The sequence below is a fragment of the Mobula hypostoma genome, chromosome 5 (genome assembly GCF_963921235.1).
Source record: "Mobula hypostoma chromosome 5, sMobHyp1.1, whole genome shotgun sequence".
Lineage (NCBI taxonomy): Eukaryota > Metazoa > Chordata > Chondrichthyes > Myliobatiformes > Myliobatidae > Mobula > Mobula hypostoma.
In genome coordinates, this window is record NC_086101.1 from 143,596,905 (window position 1) to 143,618,056 (window position 21,152).

At 42.6% G+C, this 21,152-nt stretch overlaps 1 protein-coding gene across 4 annotated transcripts in view; it reads left to right on the forward strand.

Annotated features, from left to right (window-relative positions):
* Window positions 1-233: 233 nt before the first annotated feature.
* Window positions 234-21,152, forward strand: part of zdhhc21 (zinc finger DHHC-type palmitoyltransferase 21) — a 76,958-nt gene continuing 56,039 nt past the window's right edge. Inside the window, exons 1-6 of one of the 4 annotated variants that reach the window (XM_063049129.1) lie at window positions 234-648; window positions 749-867; window positions 967-1,111; window positions 8,034-8,071; window positions 8,188-8,403; window positions 10,341-10,439. In XM_063049129.1, coding sequence (XP_062905199.1) covers window positions 8,250-8,403; window positions 10,341-10,439 — 253 coding nt within the window. In that variant the 5' untranslated portion in view covers window positions 234-648; window positions 749-867; window positions 967-1,111; window positions 8,034-8,071; window positions 8,188-8,249. Of the gene's footprint in view, window positions 649-748; window positions 868-966; window positions 1,112-8,033; window positions 8,072-8,187; window positions 8,404-10,340; window positions 10,440-21,152 lie in introns of those variants that run through there. The other 3 variants (XM_063049128.1, XM_063049127.1, XM_063049130.1) reach the window with 3 other exon arrangements.

Below are 21,152 nucleotides of genomic sequence, written 5' to 3' on the forward strand. Positions count from 1 at the left end.
AATGTAATCTGAACAAAAATCGGTCCTTGTTAATGATTTTACAAGCTTGGAAAACGCTGAAACGTAATTCAAGTACCACCCTTTTCACGGCTCCACCTTGTGCCTATTCATTTAGTCACTTAGGTTTACCTTTGTTGTTGATGTATGTGAATACGCGTATGCAAACAGTTTTGTCATGGAATGACATGTCATTAATATAGGTATTTTCCCCCTTGTGATATCTGAATTTGAAGTCGCCGGTGAACCATGATCGGTCTGTAGGTATTAGCAGAGCCATGCCCCTACGCTGGATTCCAGCGTTGGCGCCTCCTGCCGGTTCTTGTTTCGGGACCAGTCTGCAGCGAGGAACACAGGAAATGGTGGTACGCTGTTTGTCTCCGCGGTTGCTGGGCTGGGGAGGTAGGTGGGGAGCTCCTAGTTGCGCTGCACTTCGCTGTATCTGGGTATAAGCGCATGCGAGGTCGGAGGAAGTAGAGAAGGGGCCGAAGGTGGCGGCGGCGGCGTCGGAACGCAGCAGCTCCAGCGCACAACGCAAACTCTGACTCAACGCGCCGGGAGCGGAGCCGCCCTCCACACCGACCTGATCCATCAGTTCGCCCACAACCCCGAAAGACTGAAAGGGGAACTACTAGAAGAGACGGAGCAGCTGTAAGTGACAACACGAGCAAGTTTTTATTCTCGTATATTAAATAGATATTATTTGAGATATTTATGGGCATAGTTTTTCATATTTATCCCTCTTATTTAGGCAGCATTTGTCTTAGCACGTCTGAGGTACTGGAAAGAGGATCATATTGGAAATACTCAACTGACCGGCCAGCAACTATGCAGAGCGGGACAGTTAACATTTTACGTCGTTGGTGTTGGGTAACTAATTCTGAATTTAATTCTCTGTAATTGGTTGCAATCAGATATAGAGCTTGCTTTAACCTAACATAAATGGGAGTATATTTTAATAAAATGCAGATCGGATGATGTCTTGGATTAAGTTCACCGATCTCCTTTAGAGATTCACACATTGACGACTAGAATGAATTACTGCTAACAAGAACTAAATCTGGGGGTGTGTAGATGGCGACCTGCGACTCTCCTACATCTTAATAGGTAAAAGGTAATTTTCCTTGTGATTAAAAACTTGCGCGGTTTCCCAGAGCCACTGGCACATTTATTTCGAGGATCGGTTCGGCAGTTGGAAGACACGGGGGCGGGGGAGGCTGTAGAATTGTCTCCAGCTTGCATTTATCCTCAACACTTTCAAGTTCCGAATCAGTAAGGTTGAAGCATTCTGTGTATCTGCTCCTGGAACGGAAAGCAACATGTGAATTTATTGCAAATGCTGTTATGGCAACATTTAAGATGATAATTGGCGTCGTCTTGTTTTTCAAGCAGCCAGATAATGAAGGCTTTCCTGGTTCGTGCAGGAATTTGGGTTCCGGCTTGCCTCCACAGTAGGCTTGTCACCTTCTAGGGCCTGTTCTGCCCTAGAAATGATTTAAATCCATCGCAACTATTTATGTTTATCGCTTCCAACGCCATTTTAATAGTTTTTTTTACCTTGCGTGAAGTTGCAGTCCGTGTTGTGTCCCATTAAGTAGATGCATAGACACAGGTTCAGTGGTAATTTAAATTACTGAATCATGCCAATTGAACCAATTTGTGTCTGCCAAAAGCAAATCTCATCAGTTTTCCCATCCACTCGCTATCCACGCACGGTTTTGAAAGTTATTTTGTTCAAATTGTTTGAAGTGGCCTGTAGGTTGGGCAACAAGAAAAGGGAGAAGGATAAGACCATAAGATACAGGAGTAGAATCAGGCCAGTTGGCCCATCAAGTCTGTTCTGCCATTTCATTATGGCAAGTTCATTTTCCCTCTCAGCCCCAATCTCCTGCATTCTCCCCATATTCTTTCATGCCCTGCTGAATAGATAGATAATTTATTGAACCCAAAGGAAATTACAGTGTCACAGTAGCATTATAAGTTCACAGACATAAATATTAGATGGGAAGTAGAAGGAATAAAAAATAAGTTGCCACAGTCTAACAGGAAGGGGGCATCACTACCCTGGCTATAGATTGACTTATTATAGAGCCTAATGGTTGGGGGTAAGAATGACCTCATATAGCACTCTTTGGAGCAGTGCTGTTATTTTAGTCTAAAAGTGCTCATCTGTTCAGCCAAGATGGCATGTAGGGATTGAGAAACATTGTCCAGAATTACCAGGATTTTCCGTAGGGTCCTTTATTCTGCCACAGCCTCCAGTGTGTCCAGTTTGATTCCTATAATGGAGCCAGCCTTCCTAATAAGTTTTTTTAAGCCTGTTGGCGTCACCCATGTTGATGCCATTGCCCCAGCACACCACTGCATAGAAGATTGTACTGGCAACAACAGACTGATAGAACATGTGAAGGAGAGGACAGCATACTCCTAAAGACCTCGGTCTCCTCAGGAAGTGGAAACGACTCTGGCCTTTCTTGTACACGGCCTCTATAATGGTGCTGCACTCATGTCTGTCATGCAGGTGTGCCCCCAGGTCCTCAACACATCCACGTCCTCACCATCAATAGTAATAGAGAACAATGCAGGCTTAGTCTTCCTAAAGTCCATCACCATCCCCTTGGTCTTCTAATGTTGAGCTGCAGATGATTCAGCTTGCACCATTTGACAAAGTCCTCCAAAGGTCTTGTATTCATCCTCCCTCAAATCTATCAACCTTTTGGCAAAATTTTAGCTAGATGACCTGTCGTCAGATATTAAAATAGGTTTTTAGATCCACAGTTAACAGTTGGAGCTAGAGAACAGAAAATGTTGAAGAATATGTACTGACTACTCGAGGACATTCCATTGAGGATAGCTGTGAGTGAAAATACAAGCAGTTGAATTTTAGCAACAATTTTTGAAGTCATGATGCTTTCTCTTAAATGCCTAGCTGCCTTATTTAGAATACTCACCCGGTTGGGCAGCAACTGTGCAAAGCTAGACAGTTAGTGTTTCATTTCCTTCTGCCATTTCCAAATCTTGCTGAAAGCACTTCTGTCTCCCACAAGCTGCAATATCTTGCTTTTAAAACTTATTGTATCTGGTTTTAAGCATATTAAAGCAACATGTTCCAATTAATTGGCACTAATTCTTTCAGAGTTAAATTCCTTGTCCCTCTGGAATTTTGGCCATTTACTTTAACCCTGTGTCTTGTGCTTAAAGATTCTCCTGAGATAAAACACTTCATTTATTTTATTAATTCTTTGACCACTGAACATCTCCATCAAATTGCTTCTAATGTTCTCTGCTGAAAGAATAATATTCTCACTGCTATTTCTACCGGTTCTTCCCCACACCAATCCAAAGCTGTGGCTCTGAATTGATTTTTCTTAACTTCAAACAAATTAACAATTAATTTGTGTTTTGGCATGTAGTACTTGCTTTTCCATTTGGCTTATTATAAAGTGATGGCTTCCAAATGGTTTATTTTTCAACTTGCACTGCCACTTTTAGTGTGTATTTTTTACCCAGCTCCCTCCTTCTGAGTGTCCTGATTCTCATGCCTACTTAAACATTGTACCATTTTGTTTGTACTGTCGATCTTGACTTTTCCTGCCAGGATTATCATCTGTTTTAGCAGACCCATACGATGGAGCATGACTTGCTGCCAGTCAAGTATTGTGGCTGATGCGGTTTACTTTTTTCACAAAAACAGCAGCTGATGCCTGACAGGAAGTTTGGAAGGTGCTGTGCTTCCTGGGTCACTTAGGATGGGCTTCCATGTGCTCATGATGTTTGAGCGTATGCCTCCCAGTATCATCCTGAATGCTCCTTTTGTGGTCTGAGAGGTATCGGGACTTTCAGGAGTCTGTGAGGTTATTGAACTTTTTCAGGAATCTGGTGTTATTTATGCAGTCTGCTCATCTGAGTCTCCTACATTAGCTTTTTTTTTGTCAAACATCTATTCTTTTGAAGGGTTAGTAATCACTAAACCAGCAAAATGTGGAATGCATTTTTCTATGCTCATCCTTCTGACGTCATCAAGCCATTGAAATCTTTCTGGCATTGGATCAAATGAGCCTACTGCTCTCCTGCTCCTTTGTGACAGAAGAACATTTCTTATCCTTAATTCAGCTGGCAACAGACCCAGAGATGTAGCCTTTACTTGGCTCAACCTGTTTTCCTCTGTCAATCTCATTTCAGCTAGCTCGATGAATATTATTATTTCAATCTGTTGTATTGCCATAATACCTCTCTGAGCTGGTCCTGTTACGTAAATAAGGAAGTTGTGTTACGCAATAGTCATTCCTAATTGTAAACCAGATCTGTTAAATTAAGGGTCTTTAACCTCTGTCCCACTTTGCATGTTACCCAATATGATAGCCTATCTTGTATCATGAGAATTATTTTCATGCCAGCCTTGTTTGAGTGAGGTTGCATTGAAATGGCATTTCTGCTGTATCACATCATTGCTGCAATCTGAAAAATTTATTGGTTATGATCTGGCTACAGATGTAAGCCCTATTTTTATAAACTGCAACCAACCCCTAGTAGATACTAGCTTCTATTACAATAGGCACCTGTCAGGTGTTCGTATTTGTTTTCACAGTTTAGTGGTTTCACAGTTGCAAATGATTTCCTTTACAAACAACTTTTGATTGACCAACTTTTGCACTGGTTTCAGTTCTGTTACATTTTCCATGTTCAACAAATTTTCTTTCTAAATTTGGCCACTTCTCAAGAGCACTTCTGCATCCTTTACAAATAAATATCAAATAAAGCTGAATGACTAAAATGTTTGAGTTTAGGATGAGGCTTTTGTTTTAATTGTCCTGGTTCACATACACTAATGGTCACAATATGAAGCTTGGTCTCATCATTCCCACCTTTCTTGGCCTATTTATTAATGTTCTGTAGGTAGTTGGTTTAGTCTCACTGATTAACAATATAATTGGATAAATTTGGCAACTTTTGCTATGTATAATGCTTGTAGATTTTCATTTTTTAAAAAAAAAGTTCCCCGAAACCAATTATTTACCTTGTCAATTCCACTTTTACTTAGGACATTGACTAGTACAGAACAGGAGCAGGCTCTTTGGCCTACCAAGTCTGTGCTGACTATGATGCCAATTTAACTAGTTTTAAAATGCTCACACATGGTCCATATCCCTCTATTACCTTCCTGTTCATGTGTTTGCCTGACTGACCCTTAAATGTTGCTGTTGTATTTTTTTCTACCACTTCCCCTGGCAATGCATTCCTGGCACCTGACACTTTTTAAAGAACTTGCTTTGCATATCTTTTTAAACTTTCCCTGTCACCTTAAAGCTGTGCTGTCTAGTATTTGACATTTTCACCTCAAGGGGAAAAAGGTCTCCAATTCTCTACCATCTATACTTCTCCTAATTTTATGAACTTTCAAGTCCTCCTCAACACCTGTTTCCGTGCTGTAAATGTTAAACTAACTTACTTACTGCCTATTATGCTGCCGGCATTTAGGGCAGCCATAAATTTCCTCCTTCATGCCAGTGGCTTCCTTCATCATGTCAATGGCTTCCTCTGAACAACAGAAGTCCAGAGAAAACAAACAAGTTTGACCAACCAACAGGAATTCTGCAGATGCTGGAAATTCAAGCAACACACATCAAAGTTGCTGGTGAACGCAGCAGGCCAGGCAGCATCTGTAGGAAGAGGTGCAGTCCACGTTTCAGGCCTGACGTTAGTCCTGACGAAGGGTCTCAGCCTGAAACGTCGACTGCACCTCTTCCTACAGATGCTGCCTGGCTTGCTGCGTTCACCAGCAACTTTGATGTGTGAAGTTTGACCAACCTCTGATTGCTCTCTAATCTAAGCAACATCTCAGTGAACCTCTCCTGCATCCTACAGTGTAGTGACCTGAACAAATGTGGCTTGGCTACTTTTGAGTTTGGAATTAAATGGCATAGTATATTTTAAGGAACTGGCTGTTGTAAGAATGCTTAAGTTCACGTTTTTGATGGTGACTGTGCAACATAGAACAGTACAGCCCAGGAAAAGGCTTCTCAGCCCGTATTGTCATGCTGAACTACTTAAGCTATTGATGCCTAATTACATTATTCCTTTCTGCCTTCACAAGCTATATGTGTGTGCCTGACTAGGAGCCTTTTAAGGCATGTGTGAATAGAGAGAGCCTTCCATGCACAGGGGAACCAGATGATTCACCGCACTATCAAATAGCCACTATATTCGCACGATTGACCTGAGACAGTACCTTTTCTATTGTATCTGTCTCCACTGCCATTCCTAGCAGTGCATTTTAGGCACACAGTAGTGTTTTCTTTTTAAAAAAAACTTATGCTGCCCATCTCCTTTGTACTTGCCCCCTCTCACCTCAAATGTTCTACAAGTTTATCAGTCTGCTCCTTTGCCTTTCATAATTTTTCGACTTCTTCAGATCTCCCCTCAGCCGCTGCTTCTTCAGAAAAAACGGTGTAGTTTGTCCAAATTCTGGACTTGCTTACTGTAGTTATATCCTAATGTTGGTTGTAGGTAGAAATACCTGCAGTTCATCGACCTCATTCTCCAGCCTCTCCTCCACAAAAATGCCCACATTGCAGTCCAGTCAGTTTGCTTCTAGAATTCCCTTTTTCAATTTAAGTATAAGTAATGCAGACTCCAAGAAAAAGTAACAGAATATCTAATGGTTTTATCCCACTCTTCCCAATCCACGATGTGTGGGTGGGGCGGAGGTTTGGATTAGGGATTCAAAGTTATCTGCACAATATCCTATACATTTCCTGTCCTGTTTAAGCACAGTGGGCAATATCTTCCAGACTCCCTGTCATCTGCAGGAGTAAGTGGGGCTGAATCACTGCCAACTGTAACAGACTACAAGTGGGTTCTGCCCTTTCCAAATTCTCAGTGAAGAAGAGGATGTTGGCTGTTACTGTGACAGTTGCCATAGCTGTGGCAGGCTGCTGATGATGGTGTGCTCAAATCTCCACCCACTTATTCCAGGCTATTGGTTTCAGGTGGTTTCGGTATGTGTCTCAGCTGCTGTTGCTGCACTCTACATCCGGTTTTCCCTCAGCCCTCTTTTCACATTGCCTCTGCCTTTTTGACACTTTGTTTAAGATGACCTTGTACCCCCACTCTGCCAGGTGCTGGGCTGCTGAACCACATGCCATTGAGTGAGCTTGCTAATGGGGTAGACCAGAGATGAAGAATAATGGGCACGTTGTCTTCTGGAACGTTAAAGGTGTCTCCAGCTTCAGTCTTGCTTAAACCTTTGCTTAATTTGTGGAGTCTATTTGTACATGCACTTGTTTGCTACTTCACAGCTTGAGTGGCACAGATTCAGCCCTAAGTTCCAGTGTTTATTTTAATTTGAGATACAGCTCAGAACAAGCCCTCCTGTTTAACCCTAATCTCAGGACGATTTACAATGACCAATTAACCTACTAACTGATACATCTTTGGACTGTGAGGAAATTGGAGCACTTGGAGGAAACCCACGCGCTCATGGGAAGAACGTACAGACTTCTTGCAGAGGATGTCAGAAAGGAACACAACATTGTGTAAAGATTTCCCATTCTCCCTTTATCTGGGTGGGTTTCCACCAGGTTCTCTTTATCTCTCTCATCTCGGTCGTTCAGTTGGTATATTAAATAACCACTATAAATCGGCCTTGGTGTATAAGTAGTGATAGAATCTTGGGGTAGTTGATGGGAATGGGGGGGGCGGTGGTGAGGATTAGAATAAAAATGTGATTACTGTTGAATAAACATGGATGGAGGCTTGGTGACTGATAGGCTGAATGGAATATGGACTGGAGAATGAAATGAGAATCAAAACTGTGGTCACATTCTGATGCAGAATACTGGGCAGAATGACTTGTTCCTGTAGGAAAAATCTATATTTTTATAAAGTAAGCATGATTGTATATTGGTAACAAGAAAAGTTCAGTAATGCTTCTTAAATATTTCAGGTAATGCTCTGAAACATTCTGGCTAATTATTAATGAAGAACATAGCTGTTGTGCAGGTGATCATTGATGTTTTGTTTTCTTTTCTCTTAAGGTATATGTTGTTTGACCTTCCTACAATGAATAACGCAGGTATGAGAAATACTTAACAAAGAATGATGTGAACCTTCAAGCAAGTAAAGCTGCTTGTGTTAATGTAAAGTTAGCAAATGTATTTTCTTAATTTTTTCTTTGTTTTTATTTACCAGGAGCAAGATGTAGGATGTATTATGAAATTCCAACTGGCAATTACTGAGGGAGCATTTTTGTGATGGGGCTTCGAGTTCATTTCATCCATGATCCACAGGGTTGGTGTTGCATCAGTATAATCACCTTCATTTGGCTGTACAATACATACTACATCCCCAAACTTATCCTGTTCCCTCACTACGAAGAAGGACATACTCCAGCTGCTATGATAGTGCGTAAGTAGTAATGGTTTCTTTTACCGTGGCTTAGCTGGGCATTAGTGTTACTGAACTCACAGAATGACAATAAATAGTATGCCTAGGGACTTGTGACTTCCCTTCATTCAGATGGGGCCTGTGTTGGAGATTATTTCCTGACTATGCATACTAGAAAGGTCAACTGTAAGGAGAAGTACACCCTTAGTATCATCAAAATGCAGCAAGATCTTTGGGTCCAAGTCTGCAGCTTCCTGAAATTAGATGGGGTGGTAAAGATAGCATACATTGTTGCTGTGAAGCATTGCATTGTTGCAATGAAGAAAGGCCTTCATTCTTCAGGGCATTGAGTATGGGAGTCAGGAAGTCATGTTGTAGGTATGTGAAGCTTTGATTTGGCTACACTTGAAGTACTGTGTGCAGTTCCGGTCACCCAATTACAGGAAGGACGTGGAAACTTTGGAAAGGTACAGGAGAGGTTTCAACTTAGATTAGAGTGCCCGACCTTTAATGTTGGACAAACTTGGATTGTTTCTCCAGAGTGGAGGCTGAGGGAAACCTGATCAATTTCTAAAGTTCTGTGAGATGCACAGATAGGGTAGGTCATCAGAATCTATTTCCCAATGAATAAATGTCAAATAATAGATAATGTTCACTTAAGGTATGAGGGGGAAAGTTTAAAGGAGATGTGTGTTAGGTGCCTGCAATGGGCTGCCAGAGGTAGTAGCAGAAGAAAGTCGAAGGCAAAGTTGAGTTTGTTGTTGTATGTAAAAGTACATACATGCACACGTCCAATGAAAAACTTACTGGCAGCAGCAGTACTGGTATGTAGCATCATATAAGCAGCATAAAAAAGAAAAACAAGTCCCTTTTGGTGTAGGGTGGTCATTGTGTTGCTGTACTGAAGCAGTGATTAAGGTTGTGCAAGAACAGAATGAAGGAAGGGAAGTAGCTGTTTCTGAACCTGGTGGTGTGGGGCTTCATGTTTCTGTACCTCCTGCCTGATGGTAGCTGTGGGAAGGTGGCATGCCTTTTAGGTTGTCACGTGTATATGGAGGGATATGGATCATGCACAGGCAGAAGAGGTTTTGTTTAATTCAACATCATTTTTGGTGCAAACACCATCTGCTGAAGGGCCTGTTCCTGTACTATACTATTCTATGTCAAGGCACAGTTTATGGGGAAAATGCTGTAGATTTGCTATTACAAGTGTGAATTTCTGTGAAAAAGTATGGATCTGTTTGGTAGTGTAATGGTTCTGACCACATTCTGACTCTGGAATTTTGCACAGAACATTGAACTTTAGCATTTTATTTAGTAACTTGGTGAATTTTCTCAACAAATATCAATTATAGATGAATTGAAATGGTAATGGTGAAGTCTAACTTGGCAATTATTTGGTTTCTGGATAATTAGGATATTTATAAACACTAGAAGGTCTGCAGATGTTAGAAATCCAAAGCAACACATACACAAAATGCTGGAGGAACTCAACAGGTCAGGCAGCATTTAGGAAATGAACAGACAGTATTTCAGACCAAGGCCCTTCTTCAGGGCTCAGGGTAATTTGGATAATTGCCAGTTCTGGAACAGTAGATCTGTCTGTTCTTGTTTGTACTGTATATTCTGCTTCCGGATGAAAATGCAAGGCAAAATATAGGAGAGAATTAGTGTTCATAATGTATCTGGTACTGTAACTGACCTGAGAAAATGTTGGCAAATTGACAAACATGAACACATCTTTAAAAAAGGAATTCATAAATAAAGCTAACAATGAATAGTAACTAGCATGGGAGTGGTTTTGAATCTCCATTTAGAAAGAAATAGGGTATCAGTGGCAAGTGTAAACATGTAATCATCTCAAAACTGAAGTACTCTTCACTACTAACAAAAAAAAAGAATAATTATATTTAATTAAAATAATCTTCAAACTGGATGTCTCCTTTTTTATTTTACAGTTTATTACTTGGTGTCACTGTTCTGTGTAATATCTCTAGTGAGAGCCTCCATTGCTGATCCTGGGAGATTGTCGCAAAACCCGGAATTTCCGTATTCAGGTAGGGCTCTTGATGTAGGCTGTGTTGACATTCCTAAGCTGGGCCAAGGGATTTGTCTCTCTGTTGTATAACATTATCTCTGCATTGATTAAACATATGCTACGCAATGTGCCATTATCCTGGGTGATATGTTTCAAAATCTGTACATGTTGCTTCAGCGTTACTCGCGATACTTCTATTATGACTCCTGTTTTCATTTGTATTAAGAGTCAATTGTTTTGATGTTTTAATGGTTCCCTCATCATTTAATATTGACAGCCCGTGAAGAGATTCTGCTTCAGCTGATGAATTCTAGCAAGGTTAGTGGTGGCCACTGCTGTCGTGCTGAAAGCAATGGTAAATGGCAGATCCTAAAGCAATAGAAGGAGCCTCTGCTAAGTTTATCTTACAGATTTATATCATTAGCAAGAATCCATTTTTAATCAGGTATCAAAATTTATTAGTGATCATTTTTTATTCAGACTGAGTTAGCATTTAATTGCCCATCCCTAACCGGTAGTTCTTGAGGGATGGGTGTGCCCACAATGCTATTAGGAAGGGATTGGAGAATGAATGGCAATATAATTTCTAATTTGGAATGGTGTGCAACTTCCTGGTAGTGGTGTTCCCTTTTGCAGCTACTGTTCTAGTCGGTAGAGCTTGTGGGGTTGAACGGAGCTGTCTAAGGAGCACTGGTGAGATACTGTAGTGCATTCTGCAAATAGTACAAACTGTTGCTGCGGTGTATCGGTGGAGGAATATGTGAATGGTTGTGGATGAAGTGCATATCTATGTGGTTTGCTACATTCTGTATGGTATCAAGATTTATTGAAGATGCACTCATCAAGGCAAGTGGAGAGTGTTCTGTCATGCTCCTGATTTGTGCCATGTAGATGGCGGATAGACTTTGTAGGGTTCGGTGACTTATTTGCTGTAGGATTCCTAGACTCTGACTTGCTCTTGTAGTTTTGTTATGTCTATGGATACTCCAGTTCTGTTTCTGATCAGTGGTAATCTTGATAGAGGGTGCTTCAGTGATAATAATATAGTAATGCCATTGAATGTCGGGATGAGTTCTGGGTTTTCTCTTGAGGTTATCGTTATTGGCTTGTACTCATTTGAAATGAACTAAATTGATCATGTTTGCGATCGTGGCATAAAGTAATAAAAGTGTATAAAGATGGTGCTGCTGCCTCACAGTTCCACTGATCCAAGTTCAATCCTCACCTCTGGTGATGTCTGTCTGAACACAGGACTGTACAACACTGTTTAAGCTACTCTAAGATAAATCAAACCCTTCCCTCCCTCCAAAGCCCTTTCATCCAAGAGTCGCTCATTCTCTCCAAGAGTTTTTCATCTCTCTAAGAGTCTCTTCAATATACATCATGTACCTGCTTCAACCTCCACCCCTGGCAGCACATTCTATGCATTTGTCACTCTCTGTGTTTGTTTTAAAAAAAAAAATTTCTCCCCCCCCCCCCCCCACCGCCCCCAATACATGCCTTCAATCATCTTAAAATAATGTCCCCTCATATTAGCCATTTCTGCCTTGGGAAAAAGTCCCTGACTATCCAATCCATCTATGCCTTTTATCGTCTTGTGCACCTCTAACAAGTCACTCTCTCATCCTCCTTTGCTCCAAAGTGAATCGGCCTAGCTCACCTAACCTATCTTGAGGCATGCTCTCTAATCCAGGCAGCATCCTGGCATATCTTTTGCATCCTCTCTAAAGCTTCCACATTCTTCCTGCAAAGAGGTGACCTGAATTGAACACAATTTTCCAAGTGTGGTCTAACCAAGGTTTAATAGAGCGGCAACATTATTCTACAGGCTCTCGAACTCAATTCCCCTATTAATAAAGGCCACCACTCTATACGCTCTCTTAGCCACAGTATCAAGGTGTGTGGCAACTTTGAAGGATATTTGGACTTTGACCCCCAAGACCCTTTAGTTTCTCCGCACCGCCACATTTTCCTCCCATGCCAGAAAGTGAATTGTAGAATGTTAGACTGTAGAGCGCATGGGTGGTAGCAGAATCAATGGAGAGGTTATGGGCAAGTGAAAGAGGAGAACCTAAATGGTCTGTGTCGATATTGTCTACTTGTTGGGCCAAATGGCCATTTTTTGTGAGGTTACAGGAATAGAAATCTGAGAAGGCTGGGTAAGAGTATATTATTCCCTACATCATTTTTGTGCAATCTCCATTTCAATTCCCAGTCATTTACATATTACAGCTGTTTTTTCCCTTGAAGAAGTAGATGAATTCATTTTGGTGGAATCTATTTAAAGATCCAAGCCCTTTTGTGCTGTGAAACACATGATGTATACAATAGGTTTCAATAGTTTTCAATAGGTACATTTCATGACAGAGAAATGTATACAATATACATCCTGAAATTTGTTTTCTTTGCAAACATCCATGAAAACAGAGGAGTGCCCCAAAGAATAAATGACAGTTAAATGTTATAACCCCAAACCACCCCCGCCCAGCTTCCCCTCCCACTCACAAGCAGCAGCAAGGCAACGACCCCCCCCCCCGCTAGCAAAAAAGCATCGGCATCCACCACTGAGCACTCAAGCATGCAGCAAAACATCAATAAAGACGCAGACTTGCAGTACCCCAAAGACGACTCGGTCACCCGGTAATTTGACATACCACAGGTTCTCTCTCTCCCTAATAAAGCACAAAGAGGTGTCCCTGTTTGACAGTGAGAGGAGTAACTCGCCAATTTATGGTGTTGAATGTCTACCGAGCTCTGTGCTCAAAGAACTCGGGTCTCTGGGCACACAGCCAGCAGCCAGCTTGCTGCTTTCTATCTTCCATTTCTTCTGCCAGGTGGCGGCACCGACCTCGAGTCTCCCCTTCTCCAGAGCCACAAAAAGCCGGCACCCTGAAGGCGTGCCAGTCTTCTAGGACACGTCCTTGGCATATTGAATAGCGGCTAGTCATGGCCGGGCCAATTCCTGCAAAGAACCAAAGTCAGTGTGTAATTCTAGATCAGGGTCTGCAAAATAACTCTAAAAAGGAAAAATAAAAGATATTGAAGGTAGAAGTAGAGCTGTTTCCGAAGATGCAAGCAAAGGATTTGCCACTGGTGGCCATTGTCCTCCTAAGTTCCTCCCACATACCCAGTAATTTTTAAGCTTGTATTTTCCCATGTGCCGTTATGAGGTTCCTGTAACCAAGGTATCCCAATATTTAAATAGCTCTGATAACATATTTTCTACGTTTCTATAAAAGTTGCACATTAACTATTAGAAGGAATCTAAAAGGAGATGACAGTTAACCATGGAAGAAAGGGAAGGAGTAGGGGAACCAGAGGGGGGTTATGGGCAGGTGAGGATAACCAGAATCCACTGCCATCCACCTCATAGCTCCTGCACTCCTTTGCTCAATCTGCTGCAAAAGGCAGGGCCTCCCAGAGACTGCCCATTCCGGTTCACTTCCCATTCCCATTCTGACATGTATGCCCATGGCCGCCTCTACTAATATCATGAGGCCAAAGTCGGGTTGGACGAGCAACACCTCATATTCCATCTATATTGTCTCCAACCTGATAGCATGAACATAGATTTCTCCAACTCCTGATAATTACTCCACCCTCAACCAACCCCTCCTTTTTCCATTCCTCATTCTGGTTTTCCTCTTGCTCTTCTCCTCACCTGCCCATCAGCTCCCTCTGGTTCACCTGTTTGTTTATTTTCTTCAATGGTACACTGTCCTCTCCTATTTGATTTCTTCTTGACCTTGTTACCTCTTCCACCAATCCCCTCCCAGCTTCATTCTTGATCCCACTCCTTCCCTCAGCCATTCACCTTGCCCCTCACCATTGTTACTGCCCATTACGCCGCTGGCGTTTAGGGCAGCATGAAGGTCTTCCATCTCTGGTGGTGTTCAGGCCTTCCTTCAGCATGTCAGTGGCTCCCTCTCAGCTTTCACTATTGTCTGTCATGCAAGACTCAGGAATACCATCACACTCAGCTGTAGAAGGATTCTTCATTGCTGTTTTCATAACAAATTTGTTTTACCAGTCAAGGTTGTTAGCCCTGAGCTGAGCCCCTGAAGCTGGAAGAGCAATGGTCCACTCTTAATCTGGCCTCTGCCATTTGACCTGTTTTGCATGGATGACCATACCAAGAGCCAAAGTGTAAAGGCCTGACTCCAGCCAATATAGCCCTTTAGGTCGTTGAGGCACACAAGCCTCCAAGCCATGAAGAGGTTGTGGTCCTCTTGGAGGTTGCCCCTCACCTGTTACCTATCACCTACCAACTTGTACTCCTTCCCCTCCCTCATCATCTTACTTTAGCTTCTGCCACCTTTCCGGTCCTGGTGGAAAGTCTCTGCCTGAAGCAGCAACTGTTGGTTCACTCCGTAGATGCCACCTGACTTGCTGAGTTCCTTTAGCACTTGGTGTGAGTGTTGCTCAGTCTGAGGCTGATCAACTATCTGAGGTACAGATTGTACATTTTTAAGCAAACAAAATCTGTGGCTAGTTTCCATGTGCTGACCACCTGGTTGTGGAGCAATGTAAAATGATTTGGATAATCATGATCTTGTGCCAGTCACTTAACTTTCTACAACTGCAGTCTGCTTGTTTACTTCACAAATCAGCAGGCAGGAATACAGTATATGGAAAGCAGCTAGTATCTGAAGCGAGAGGAAGTATGGTCTGTTTTTTTTTAATAGTTTCACTAAGGTTGGTGCACAGATAATACCTTGGAGGCTGCTATCATGTGTGGGGTTCCTGCAGGAATGAGCTGATTGAGTCTCGGAACGTTACAATGGGCTGGTTAATCAAGGAAGCAAGCCTAGTGTGAGAAATGACTGGAAGCAGATAAATGCACATTAAACCGTATCTTGACCACACGAGATATGTGCTGGCCAGATGTGTAAGCAGTTTCAGATGAGCTTAGCTGCTACAGGCAATTTATCTGTTCCTTATTAGATTCTAACTGGCTCTCAGGGAATGACAACATGGTGCCTATCCATAGAAAAACAGATTGGAGCTCATTACTGATGTGAGGAAGCTAGGACAGAAACCAGTATTTCACGCTGGTTCTGCCTGTTGCTGTCCAAGATAGGCTGGTTATTGCGGGTGAGGGGGCGGGGTATGGGGGGGCGCAAGGATTAGAATCAAATGGTGCCAAGCTAGTCAGGATGTGCAGTAAAAATTACAGCAGGAAGTAGAAAAGGTGTGTAAAAAAGGGAAATGTTACAATAGTTGCGGGGGATTTCAATATGCATTTAGATTGGGAAAACTTGGTGCTGGATCCCACGAGAGGGAATTTGTAGAATGCCTACGAGATGGCTTTTTAGAGCAGCTTGTGGCTGAGCCCACTAGGGAAGAGGCAATTCTGGATTGGGTGTTGCATAATGAACCAGATCCAATTAGGAAGTTTAAGATAAAGAAACTCTTGGGAGGCAGTGATCTTAATATGATAGAATCCACCCTGCAGTTTGAGAGGGACAAGCTAAAGTCAGATATATTAGTATTACAGTGGAGTAAAGGGAATTGCAGAAGTACGTGGGTAGAGCTGTCCAAAGTTGATTGGAAGGGAACACTAATGGGGTGAAGGCAGAACAGCGATAGGTGGATTTCTAGGAGCAATTTGAAAGATGCCGGATATATACATCCCAAAGAAGTAGTCTTATTCTAAAGGCAGGATGACACAACTGTAGCTAACAAGTCAAAGCTAACATAAAAGAATTAGTGTGAAATTTAAGGATTAGGAGGCTTGTGAAAACCAACAGAAGGCAACTAAAAAAACGATAAGAGAAAAGGTGAAATATGAAGGTAAGTTAGCTAACAATATAATAAAAGCACACCAAATGATAAAGGTATGGCAGATGAACTGAATAAGTATTTTGCATCAGTCCTCATAGTGGAAGACACCAGCAGTATGCCAGAAATTCAAGATTATTGGGGAAGTAACAGTAGATGTGGTTGCTTTTACCTAGAGTAAAGGTGCTTGGGAAGCTGAAAGGTCTGAAGGTAGATGTGGCGAGATCTGAAGGATTATTAAATATGGACTGTTCCTTTAAAAAGGGAGAGAGAGCGGAGAGTGTGTGTTGAGTGGGAGAACAACAAAAACCTTGTGAGTTGCCTTGGAAACGGCAAGGTGGATCTATATGATAGACAGCTGGTGTTCAGCAGTTGTGGAATATATAGAAGGTCAACTGTCTTTGTAGTCAGACACACCAGAGACACGGACGACACTGACACTGGTTGAGCTTTGTGTGCCCACGACAAAGGTGGGGTTTTTGCTCACAGTGTGGACAAAGGGGTGACCGGTGGAAAGCTGTCGGTGTGTTAACCCTCGCCTGGGTTGATAGCTTTACCACGTGAAAACAGCATTCTCTTTTGTGTGGTCACAGTCAGTGACTTTAATAAGTTTCAGGAGCAGGAGGATGATGTGGAAGATTTGACGGCATCGGCACTGGCAAGACAAAACATCTCTCTTTCTCCACTCTACTCAATTCAATATCTAGAACTAAACTGACTTTATACCTATACCATCGTGAGACCGTATCATTTATCACCTGAGCTGGGAGAAGTTTGGGAACTTTATTTACTCACATATATGCACATACTATACTCTGCTAATCTGTTTGCCTTATCTGGTTTTGTATTACTTTATCACATAGTTACTAATAAAATAGTGTTTATAACAGAAGACTCAGACTCCAGGTGTGTCCATTTCTGCTGGTCCTTTTTACGGGGTACGTAACAATTTGGGGCCTTCATTTGGGATATGAACAAATTGGTGGGAGCCATTTTAAAAATTGTTTGGGGCTTGATTTAATAGTTGATCTGATTGGGGAAAATCCCTGCTGCTTTGTGTGAGTGGAATATCAGCAGAAATGGAGCTTGACGTTAATAAGTTTGTGGCAGAACCAACCCCTGAGGCATTGGATGATGTTAAGAGGGATGTGTTGGTGGGAATTGCTCATAAGTTAAAAGTTAAGGTGACTACTAGAATGAAGAGGTTAATAGCACAGCATTATGCATCCAAAGGAACATTTGAGGAGGAAGCATTGGAAATGTTTGCTGAAGGTAAAGTACTTACTGAGGCTGAGGCTCAGCTTCAGGCAGCAAAAATGAAGTATGAGCATGAGTTACAGCTAAAACAGCTCGAGGCCGATGAAGCAGAAAAGCAGAGAGTACATGAAGCTAGAGAGGCGGACAAACGGAGGGAGTTCAAGAGGGAGAGGATGTGGCAAAGAGGTCAAGTGCCAGGTTGTGGTGATGAGTTGGCGGTACTGTTTAATATCAGCCAAGGAATTAAGTTAGTACCACCATTTGATGAAGCCGAATTCGATAGGTATTTCCTGCACTTCGAAAAGGTGGCCCAGACTCGGCAATGGCCAAGGGATCAGTGGGCTGTCCTGTTACAAAGTGTGTGGAAGGGAAGGCTCAGCAGGCGTATTCTGCCTTGACCCTTGAACAGTCAAAGAATTATGATATAGTGAAAGACGTGGTGCTTAAGGTTCACGAGTTGGTTCTGGAGGCATATAGACAAAAGTTCCGAGATTTGAAAAAGTCTTGGAACCGAACCTATGTGGAGTTTGCCCATGAAAAACGGTTGTATTTTGATCGTTGGTGTACTCAAAAAGTGCAGATGAGGACATGAATGCCTTAATGGAGTTGACGCTGATTGAAGAATTTAAAAACTGTGTCCCTGTTGTTACGTACCCCATAACTGGGTTGCCAAACCAGCAGAAATGGATCACTCAGTTGGAGTCTGGAGTACTAGAACTAAGAAAGTTTTATTAAAGAAACAAACAACACAGTAATCGAAAGGATAATAAATGCAACAGTTCAGCGATGATAAACACACATGTGCACAGAATTAAGATAACAGCATCAATCAAGCTCTATCGTTGTCTAGGGGTAAATGACCAAATTTCAAAATGACTCAAAGTTCAGTCCAGTTCAGTTCGCAGTAATCGTTGCCATGGCGATGGACAACGTGGGGGAAGAGAGAGATAGAACAGGAACAACTGATCATTCAGAACGGCTTCACTCACAGACCGGCGAGATTGCTCACAAGCAACTTTTGGGCGGGTCCTTGGTGATGTCACCTGAGGTCACCGACTGTGACCCCTCCTCCAGATGTGGTCGATCCTCTGCAGCGAACCCGGCACCCGGGCAAGGGCGGACACACACCGGGTTCCCGCTGATCGTACCTTTCCACCCTGGTCGTTGTCTGGTACTTCTCACCCACTCGTGAGAGGCGCACCGCTTCCAGGGTCTCGTTACCTCGGGTGGCGTGTGTGTCTGTCTTAGCGAACCTGTCCCTTTTTATCCCCCTGCTGGGGTATCGCCTGTCCATCACTTCAAACAGTTCAGGGTTCAAAGGGGGGAGCCGCTCCAGACAGCTCTCTCTCTCCCACGTCCCTTCATTACACATCTCCAGACGCTGCTCCATTGTTCCTTATCTCTCCTTCCCCTGAGGGCAGGTGGCAGACCACTTGCTGATGTCACTGATGCTAACCCAGGCCAGCAAACATCTTAATTTTATGTGTATTCTCGTCACACTGTTAACATAAAGACATACTTGAGTGGAAAAGAGGCTGCGACCCTGTCAGAGTCTGCTAGGTTAGCAGTTGAGTATGCTTTAACCCACAAGGTAAAGTTTTTCCCGAGCAAAAGCTACCAAAGGAGTAGCAGAGACAACTAAGATACCCCACAGGTTAAGCCAGAGAGTAAGTTAGGAACTAGTGACAAGAGTAAGGAGGAAGGAAAGCAGTTAAAAGAGAAGTTTGCCAGTTTTACCTGTCACTATTGTAAGAAGCCTGGTCATGTGGCGGCAGATTGTTTTGCTGTGAAAAGGGAAAAAGGAAAAGAAAAGGAGACAGTTGCAATTGGTTGTGTTCAGTCGGTTGAGACACCACGGTGAAAGAAGGGGTCTGACCGAGTGCAAGAGGGATTTATGCGGGTTATCTCAGATGGATTTGTGTTTGTAAAAGAGGGGCCAACCCCGGTTCTGGTGAAAATCTGGAGGCACACTGGAGCTTTTCAGTCACTGATATTGGACTTCGGTGTTGAGACGAAGATCGATGAAGTCAATATTATTAAAGGAATTGGAAAGGGGACTGAATCTGTGCCTTTGCATAAGGTAATTTTGAAATGCAAATTGATGTCAGGACCTGTTAAGATAGGGGTACGATCTGAGTTACCAGTAGACAATGTTGATGTCTTGCTGGGTAATGACCTTGCAGGTGGGGATGTTTACTCAGCAGTGCAGCTAACAAGCAAGCCTGTGGCTGACAACCCACACATGGATACTGATGTTTACGCCGCATGCGCAGTAACCCGAAGCATGTCTAAAAAGTCTGCTGATGCAGATAGTTTGGGGCAGGGGGATTCTGAGACCCATGACAGCAAAACCAGGGGTTCAAATCATGATAATTTGTCAGAGACTTCTCTACCTTCCATGTTACAGCAGGATTTGGGTAGTAAGGAGGATGAGAAATGTTTGTCCTTGTCCAGGGATGAATTTATAGCAGAACAAATCTGAGATTCAGAAATTGCTGCATTAAAGGAGACAGCTCTCACAGAAGAGCAGGTTCAGAGAGAGTCAGTAGGATATTATCTAAAGGATGGGGTGTTAATGAGGAAGTGGAGACCACCTACTGTGCCTGCAAGTGAGGATTGGGCCATTGAACATCAAGTTGTGGTCCCAAAAGTTTACAGGGCTGAGGTTTTAAACATGGCTCATAGTATGCCTTTAGGTGGACATTTTGGAGTGAGAAAGACAGTGAATAGGATTATGAAGGAATTCTATTGGCCTAATTTAAGAAAGAATGTTGTGAATTTTTGCAGGACTTGCCATACTTGCCAGGGTGTGCGGAAACCTAATCAGTTTATTCAAGTAGCACCACTTAAACCGATACGTGCTTTTGGTGAACCTTTTTCTTGGGTCATAGTGGATTGTGTTGGCCCATTGCCAAAGGCTGCAGCTGGTCATCAGTACTTGTTAACAATTGTGTGCTGCGTCTAGGTTCCCTAAAGCAGTGCCTCTCAGAAACATCCAGTACAAGACTGTGGTAAAAGTACTCATCAAGTTTTTCACACTGGTAGATCTGCCCAAAGAAATTCAATCTGACCAGGGTAGTAACTTTACTTCGAGAACATTCCCGGGGATAGTTAGAGAACTGGGAGCTAAGCACATTGTGTCATCTGCATATCACCCAGAGTTCCAGGGAGCCTTGGAACGGTTCTACCCCACTCTTAAGACCATGATTAAAACATATTGCGTGGAAAATGGAAAAAACTGGGATGAGAGGGTTCCCCTACTCTTATTTGCTGTTAGGAAACTGATTCAAGAATCATTGGGGTTCAGTCCCTTTGAATTTGTTTTTGGTCACAAAGCTAGATGACCTTTATCCCTACTCAGAGAATAGTGGTCTGATCCGAAAGTGTGTGTGAGCGTGCTTGATTATGTTTTGGAATTCAGAGGCAGACTTAACAAGGCTTGTGACCTTGCAAAGGAGAATTTACAGCACTCTCAGATAAAGATGAAGCTGTGGTAAGACTGGAAAGCTAGAGAACAGATATATCGTGTTGGAGATAAGGTCCTGGTGCTGTTCCCCCTCCTTATTTACCCTCTTCAAGTGAGATTTAGTGGACCATACCAGATACATTGATTCTTTGAATTATGTTATTAGAACTCATGACTGAAGGAAGGCTACTCAAGTCGTGCACGTAAACCTGCTCAAGCCTTATCATG